Here is an 8,649-nt window from a genome sequence, read left to right as displayed (position 1 = left end):
ACAGTACATAACTTTAATGTGGAGTGAGAGCGGTGTCAACACTGTTGGAATGAGTCAGCAATTCATAAACTATAAAGACATCTATATTGAATTTGATTTTCGACATCAAATAACTGTAGATAAAGGCTGTATACTCTACCATAAGGACAGTTTTCCATTGTGTGTGTGTGTGAGAGAGAGAGTGAATGGTGCAAAGCAGACATCCTGAACAGCAAACATCGAAAGACACTGATGCATGTGGATTTAAGGTATCATCACCCAGGTGACCAGGCTGTTTATCTGCATGTGACCTTTCTTGCCAAATCAGTAAGACGAGAAGCAAACACATAAACCTGGAGGTCCATGTGAATCCTGATTCAGTTCCTAATTTAAACCTAAACTAGAAAGTTGGATTTCTGATCTATAAAATCTTTTGCAATTATTTCATCTGTTTGCATTTTTTGAACTTCAAACCACTTTCTTTATAAATTCACATACAGTAACATCATTAATTGATGAAATGCTCTGAACAGCGGCATGCAGCAGCACTACACTACACTTTTTGTACACTTAAGCAGCCCACATATACACACACTCATGCATATACAAAATGCACCTTGAGGAAATAATCTGTGGAAAAACTAGGAAATGCACAGCCTACACAGAGTTTATAAATCAAATGAATGGTCAATTATATACAGCCTCAATAGCTTAAATTAACAATAAACTAATTTTCTCAGGCAGGGTGAATGTCAGAAGCTTTGTTATAGCTGTTCCAAAAGCTAGCTCTTCCTAATTATGCTGCCTACATAGACCGTTTGTTTTATTTAAGATCTGAGGCAGCAATGCAATGCATTTACTGACAAGGCAATCACAGAATGCATTACAGCACGCTCTGTGAAGAAAAATAAATAAGTTTTTAAAAGAAATGTTAATTATATTTAAATTTATATTGAATTCACTAGTGAAATGTTAAAATAAAAAAGGTATATAAGAGTAAATTGATGTCATCAGCCTATTTTAAGCTTAGAATCTTAGCAACATTCTAAAGGAAAACTGTTGAAATCTATTGCATGCTACTGAACATTTTTTTATTTTTTACAAGAGAGCACTTGTTTTTGCCCTTTTTATGATTGCAATAGACTATTTTCTCCAATTTCTCCATATAGAAACAATAAGGGGCCATCCCCACACACATCATTCACTGCAATGTTTTTTTCATTGTTTTTTATCTAAACATTTGCTTGACTGATGTGTTTTGCTACATCTCATTACTCAACATTCTAAATATAAATAAATAAATCAATAAATGGTTTAAAAAGTCTTCTTAAAACTTTTGAAAACACTACACTTTTTCCATTCCTCTATTCTGCTTGATCTGTGTGAATGGCCCTGGTAACTTCTTTTCTCCACACTAAACAATATTTTTTTTGCAAAGGAAGAACTACAGACTAATAAGCTGAGAATTATTTGCCTATTATCTCTACTTATTACATGTTGATTAATGGGGGGAAAACACATCCCATTTAGGTTTTTAGGACCCAAGCATCGATGGTACGAGGACCCTCTTGGAATTGGTCCCTTTATTCTTCTTCTTCCCGTAAGGGAATGTGTTGAGTCAGACTGGCAATCGAAAGGTTGTGAGTTTGAGTCTCGGGCCGGCAGGAATTGTGGGTGGGGGAGTGAATGTAGAGTGCTCTCTCCACCCTCAATACCACGACTTAGGTGCCCTTGAGCAAGGCACCGAACCCCCAACCGCAGAATAAATGACTGCCCACTGCTCCGGGTGTGTGTTCATAGTGTGTGTGTGTTCACTGCTCTGTGTGTGTGCACTTCGGATGGGATAAATGCAAAGCACAAATTCTGAGTATGGGTCACCATACTTGGCTGAATTTCACCTCACTTTCACTTTCTTCATCTTCCCTGAAATTAATCACATTTTTGAAGGCCTAAACATGCTCTAAAACTCACGAAACTTTGCAGAAGTAGGTCTGGCAAAATGGCTCAATAGCACCACCTCTTCAATTTCAACAGAGTGCACCTCGAGTTATGTTTCATGTACATGCATGAAAATTGGTACATACGTGTACATTGAGTTTTTGTCAAGGGGTGGGTCCCTGGCGGTCTGACAAATCTGATGTTTCACCGTGAAAAAGGATGCTCTGGCAAGCAATGTCTGATCTGCCCCCAAACTTCACACGTGTGATAGGTGTTCAGTCCTGAATAAACACCCATGACCAAATTCAGTTATAGTCATAGCGCCACCTGCTGGTAACAGGAAGTGACATGGTTAAATAGGTTGGCATCATGCTAGAAAAATACTAATACATGGTAGCACCACTTAGCTAAGTGCTAAAGCATGCTACTAATGTTTGTAACTCAGGCAAGCAATGCCCAATCTACACATTTTATAAGAGTCCTGACCTGAACACATCAACATGCCCGTATTTGGTTATAGTCATAGCGCCACCTGCTGGCAACAGGTAGTTTAATGTGTAACACTGTTATGGACTGTTATGGACTCCTAGCAACAAAGTGTCAGCAAGTGCTGAATACACTGGCAACATGTTAGAAACATACTAAAACATGCTAGTAGCACTTAGCTAAGTGCTAAAGCATGGTACTAATGCAGTGAAAAGGGAAGTTGCTGTAACTCGGCTAGCAATATCCGATCTACCCCAAAATTCACACATTTGACAAGAGTCCTGTCCTGAACACATCAACATGCCCGTATTAGTTTGTAGTCATAGTGCCACCTGCTGGCAACAGGAAGTGTCCAGTGTAACACAGTTATGGACTGCTTGCAAAATAATAAAAAGCATCAACAAGTGTTAAATAGACTGACAAAATTCTAGAAACATGCTAAAACATGCTAGCAACACTTAAATCAGTGTTAAAGCATTTATGCAGTTGTTGCAGAACATTACTTTAACTCGTGCATACAATGTCCAATCTGCCTCAAACTTCACGAGTTTGATTTGAGTCCTGGCCTGAAGATATCTACATCCTCATATTTGGTTATAGTTAAAGTGCCACCTACTGGCAACAAGAAGTAACATGTTTTAGCAACAGAGTAAAATATACCATTGTGTGCTAACAATGCCAGAAATATTTTCAAACATGCTTGCAACACTTACTATGTACTAAAGGATGCTATTAATAATATGAAACAGAAAGTTGTTGTAACTCATGCATACAATGCCCAATCTGCAAAAACACATCTAAAGGCCAATATTCAATTATAATTATAGCACCACCTGCTGGCAACAGGAAATACTTATTTTAAACTAACTTAAACATTAAATGTCTGATCTGCCCTAAACTACACGTTTGATAAGATTCCTGCTCTCAACAGATCTTAAGGCCAATATTTATTATCATACCCCCACCTGCTGGCGACAGGAAATTACTTGTCTTAAACCAACTTAAACATGCAATATATATGGTCTACCCAAAGTTCAAGTGTTTGATATGGGTCCTGGCCTGAACTCATCTTTAGGCCAATATATATATATATATATATATATATATATATATATATATATATATATATATATATGATGAGGTGCAGGTGATCAGCCCATGATGAGCTTTGAGCCAGTGCTCCTCTTGAATTACCAGGGCAATGCTGATGTGGAATCGGGAAGCTCGTCACAGCACTTCCATGAATGGGAATACAAACTCCGACTCCCAGCCCGAGCCCAGGCGGCTGAACTGTCCCGCCTCGCACAGCATTGGCTGCTCGGCAGAGGGCCCACAGCTGCCCAAGTTGTGGAGCGCGTGGTCGTTGACCGATTCCTCCGAGCCACCCCACGGACTCATCATCAAGTGGTTGGAATGCGGAACCCCACCACCATAACCGACCTCTTCGAGGCGGTGGAACTGGCGGATGCTGCCAAACAGCGGGACACTGGGCAGCAGTCGAGGTCATTTCCCCCGGAGGGTGGTCCAGGAGTGGCGGGCGCAGGAGGGCACCTTGCGACCAGTAGCTAGGCCGGCGAAGGTCAATCCAATACCCACAGCGGACCCTGCATCTCCCGCACGGACGTTGCTGGTGGGCTGTATTGTACACCGTGACCTGCCCCAGGGGGCGCCGGAGGCAGAGGTGAAAATGAACAGCCGTCCAGTCCAAGCCCTCCTAGACTCCGGCAGTGCGGGTAGTTTAGTGCAATCTAGCATCCTCATGCCATGCGGAGAAACCAAAGCTACCTGCCCCATCACCTGCTTGCACGGAGACACATGCCATGTCCCGAACCGGAGACTGACGATCTCTGCCTTCCTGGGCACCTGGCCCCGTGAAGTGGGCATGCTGAAGGATCTGCCAGTCCCCCTCCGTCTTGGCCGAGACTGGCCGGGGTTCGACCGCCTCCTGGACGCCGCCATACAGCCCGCCATCATGAAGGGGAGCTGCCGCAAGGAAAAGCTGGCGAGAGGAGCCTATCAGCGACCGGTCCTACTGGCTAAGTTTATTCAACTATTCGCCTCTCCACACAAAGAAGATGAATTCTGGAACATTGTTTGTTGAACCTTTCAAATACCGCGCGAAGACAGAACAAAGGCCCCGCTCACGCTGCTCCACGCTCACGCCAAGATCCAGCGCAGCTCACACGCGCGTCACACAGCCTCCGGCACACGCACGCTGGGCCATGCAAGTATCACTTTTCTATGGAGATTTTAAATGCTGCTTAAAGTGTGTCTATGATTTGAGTCGTTGTTGGCAGAGAAGGGTTACTGACTGTGATTTCCATACCTGAGCTCATTCTGTGATCTCATTCATTCTCTCTCTCTCTCTCTCTCTCTCTCTCTCTCTCTCTCTCCTTTATTTGGATTCCGTTATGTCTTGTAAAAAGTTTACTGTCTGTATTATCGTACGCATATTTACTCTGTGTGATTTGTAGTTTCGATGTATTATTAGTCAATTATTAAAAACCCATATATTCATGATTCTTGTCTCCACCACCCACTCACATTACGAGTCACTGAGAGGTCTGATCTTTAGCTACAAGCTTTAAATTTAGAAACTAAATGTATTATAATGATAGGATAATGTTTTCGTGGCCAGAGAATAATTTTCCTTGATTTATAAGAAGTGATAACTTTATTGAAAATTGATAGGTCAATCTTACGGCCGTTTGCTGGACAAACCACTGTTTGATTTGCAGTAATTTACAGTAAGAGATATCACATTAATTGATATGAAGAATGGAATATTGACATATTAATGAGTAAGTTACAGTGCCCTGTAATGATTTATTGATGAATGCAATTGAGCTATTTTTCATAATCAATAAAATATTAGTGTAACTGTCATATGAGATACATATTAATCATATTCCTGATTAATTATTCAAATTCCCTATATATCATTTGAGTTAATTATTCTGTACAACTCATTGTTGCTACAAATGCCAAGACCTAAATAACAGTTAGTGTAACTGTCATATGAGATACATATTAATCATATTCCTGATTAATTATTCAAATTCACTATATATCATTTGAGTTAATTATTCTGTACAACTCATTGTTGCTACAAATGCCAAGACCTAAATAACTTGCATGACACTGCATGACTGGATATCTTCTAACTCAAAGAACTGGAGAAAGAGAAGTCTTTATTAACCGCATACCAAACAGGCTATATGCACTTCAGATACATTAAGAATAAAACATTTATTTAAATCAGGCATGCCAATCCTGTTCCTGGAGATCTACGTAGCTGAAGAGTTCAATTCTAACCCTGCTCCAGCACACCGCTGTAATTGTCAAGTGCTCCTGAAGATCTTAATTAACTGTTTCACTTACGTTTGATCAGAGATAGAGGTTAAACATAAGGAATATATAAATATATACTTAAAACAATATTTTACCAAACTTATAACTTAAAACTTATACTTGGATACTTATATATTTTAACACTTCATGCTTCAAACACAAAGTATTGCTGTGCAGGGTCTGACACATGATCCTGGCAATGCAGAGGGTCTTGACTGTTACCCTTATCCTAAGGAATGCCAATATTTTGAACCTGAAAAGGGTCTGTTTCGTGGCAATTCATTATGTGGCCTAGTTGGTAATGGCATTGGGTTGTTACCAGATGGTGGCACTGGTAGTGTTGTGGACCTGGGCCGTGGCTGTGGTGCTGCAGAGGAAAGCAAAGATATTAATGTCACAAAGCCAAACAGTCAAGAAATAATAAAAGCTTTTAAATCAACCCCCGGATAAAGTTATTCAGTTAAACTGGGACATGGAAGAAATCAAAGTTTTAGGTTTACTTTAGACTGAGACAGTAAGCGTATACCAGCTGGTTTAGAATAGTTTACAGCTTAATGCATGTAAAGGATCTGATCAATCACATGAAGAAAAAAATGTTGCATGAGCTACCTGAATATAATGGAGAAATCAAACATCACTTTGTGTGATGATTATTTTATTAGATGAGACTTACTTTTTATGCTCTCCCCAGAAGTGGAAAAGATCTTTATATTTTGCACTATGGAAACCAACAGACATTTAAAGTATTATTTATATATAAAGCTAAAATTCAGATAAAAGTAATGTGTAAAAGCCTCATTAGATGCTTCACATTTGTTTTAATTTTTTTTACTTTTTTTAGTATCAATTGGATACATCCGTTTTAGATTTCCAAACATTCCTTTTGCAAACATATATGATGCACCTCTTATTTTGAACATCTCCAGGAATTTACCTCTATTAGATATCATTCCTGTCAAATCTGTGGAGACTTCCTCAAGTTTATTTTTTAGCAGAAGGACAGATTTCCCCACATCATCATATAAGAGGTGAGAATCGGCTGTGATTCTGGGCACATCAGTAGTTTGTAGAGGAACAGAGAATAGCTCAACACTCTACAGAAAACCACACAAAGACAAAAAAAAAAAAAAAATCAAACATTTAAAATAAAGACACTTTTTTGCCCTGTTTTTCTCAACCTCTCTTACCTGAAGAAAATGGATGTGATCATCTGTTTGTGAAAGCTGCTCCATTTCAGTGTCTCTTTTCCTCAGGACATCAATCTCCTGCACCAGTTGCTTCATGAGTATTTCAGTTTGACTCACTAAAACTTTTTCCTGATTTCTGATCTGCTGTGTGATCTCGGATTGGCTTCTCTCAATGGAGCGGATCAGTTCAGTAAAGTTCCTCTCAGTCTCTTGCACTGCTTTCTGTGCAGAATGCTGTAAGGACACATTCCACAGTGATCTTCAGGTGGACTGGAAGTGCACTGGGATTATCACAAAGAGTATTAACTGACCATAAAACTTTTCCACCAGTTAGCAACTCACCCTATGATTCTTCACAACCTCTCTCAGCTCCTGAAGATCTTTCTCTCTCTGCTGGATTCTCTCTTGGAAGTTTCCTCGCGTTTGATCCAGATGGTTCTGTTAAAAAATAAACATTTATAAAATGAAAAATAAATAACATCTTAAAAGAACAACAATGACCAATAGCATTTTTTTATTTACCTGTTTCTTTGTCCTCTCTTCTATAGCTGTTACAAACGTGTGATTTTTGTGTGTATTCACGGAACACGAATAACAGATATAGCGCTGATCGGTCCGGCAGTAGATTTCCAATGGTTTATTATGTTGATGACAGATCCTCTTCTTCCCAGTGGGATCAATCATTTTGTATGGTTTACTTGGGGGAAATTCTTCATGAAGGTCAAAATGAGTCTGACAGGAGGCACCAGCAGGAACAGCAGTATGTAGTTTCGTCTTCTTCAGGTTCTCCACCATTTGATCAAATATCACATTCTTACATAAGGCAGGTCTTGGGCTGAAGGTCTTTCTGCACTGAGGACATATGTAAACTCCGTTCTGATTCTCCTGATTCCACCAGTCTGTAATACAGTTCATACAGTAACTGTGTCCACAGGGAATGGTCACTGGATTCTGCAGTAGATCCTGACACACTGGACAGGTGAAATGGTCCTGTTCCACTGAAACGCTGGCCATTTCACTGCGTACGAACACTGAGCGAACCCCTCAAACAACAGCTCGACAATAACTAACGCTGCAGCTTCTTCGTGTTAAATAGCTGAAATTGTTTCCTCATTCCTAAAAAAAAAAAAAAACTGTTTTGAAGAGAACTGGTTTCAGGGAATTTAAGAGTTGTTTGTATCACAAGTGAAACTGTGAAACTGCAGAGTTAGAAGCAATCACTTCAAAACAATGTTTTTAAACCATAATGACCTTTTTTATTAATATTATTTAACATGTCTTTGTGAGAAATATTTACAAGACATTTTGAAGAAGCAATTTTATAGCCTGTAGCCTATTGATAAAATGATCTAGGTTGTATATTTTACTACAGACTTTCAAGGTCATGGTTCGGATGGTCAATTTCAGAAAGAAATCATGCTGGTAGATGCTTTAACCAGAGCCCCGGTTATGTAGGGCTATTGATTTTACAGATAAATTCTTGCCTGACAATGACAAAGATTTCAGAACTATGACTATGACTGATTCGAATTAATCACTTTTTAAAGTCAGTTCTTTTTAAGGAGCAAATACTTATTGGATGATTCAGAAGACGAGTTTTCAATACTGAGTAAATTCATAATATAGAAGTACCATACTTTGGTTTCATATGGATAGGTTGTTTGTGTGTGTGTGTGTGTGTGTGTGTGTGTGTGTGTGTGTGTGTGTG

General features: G+C 39.5%; 1 protein-coding gene and 1 long non-coding RNA gene across 2 annotated transcripts; both read right to left on the bottom strand.

The window, feature by feature from the left end:
- Positions 1-5,908: 5,908 nt before the first annotated feature.
- LOC113063285 (uncharacterized) lies at positions 5,909-6,852 on the bottom strand. The gene is made up of 3 exons (XR_003278653.1): positions 6,689-6,852; positions 6,428-6,472; positions 5,909-6,121 (listed from the first exon to the last, which is right to left on the bottom strand). It is a non-coding gene; the product is annotated as an uncharacterized LOC113063285 (long non-coding RNA).
- Positions 6,853-6,926: 74 nt separating this feature from the next.
- Positions 6,927-8,011, bottom strand: LOC113062703 (tripartite motif-containing protein 65-like; the record flags this gene model as incomplete). Its single annotated transcript, XM_026232674.1, has 3 exons — positions 7,464-8,011; positions 7,284-7,379; positions 6,927-7,175 (listed from the first exon to the last, which is right to left on the bottom strand). Coding segments are annotated over exons 1-3 (837 nt in total), but the record flags the coding sequence as incomplete, so codon positions are not given.
- Positions 8,012-8,649: the final 638 nt, after the last annotated feature.

Source organism: Carassius auratus, chromosome 45 (genome assembly GCF_003368295.1).
Source record: "Carassius auratus strain Wakin chromosome 45, ASM336829v1, whole genome shotgun sequence".
Lineage (NCBI taxonomy): Eukaryota > Metazoa > Chordata > Actinopteri > Cypriniformes > Cyprinidae > Carassius > Carassius auratus.
The sequence above is the reverse complement of the archived record's forward strand: the minus strand, read 5'-3'. Positions and strand labels throughout refer to the sequence as shown.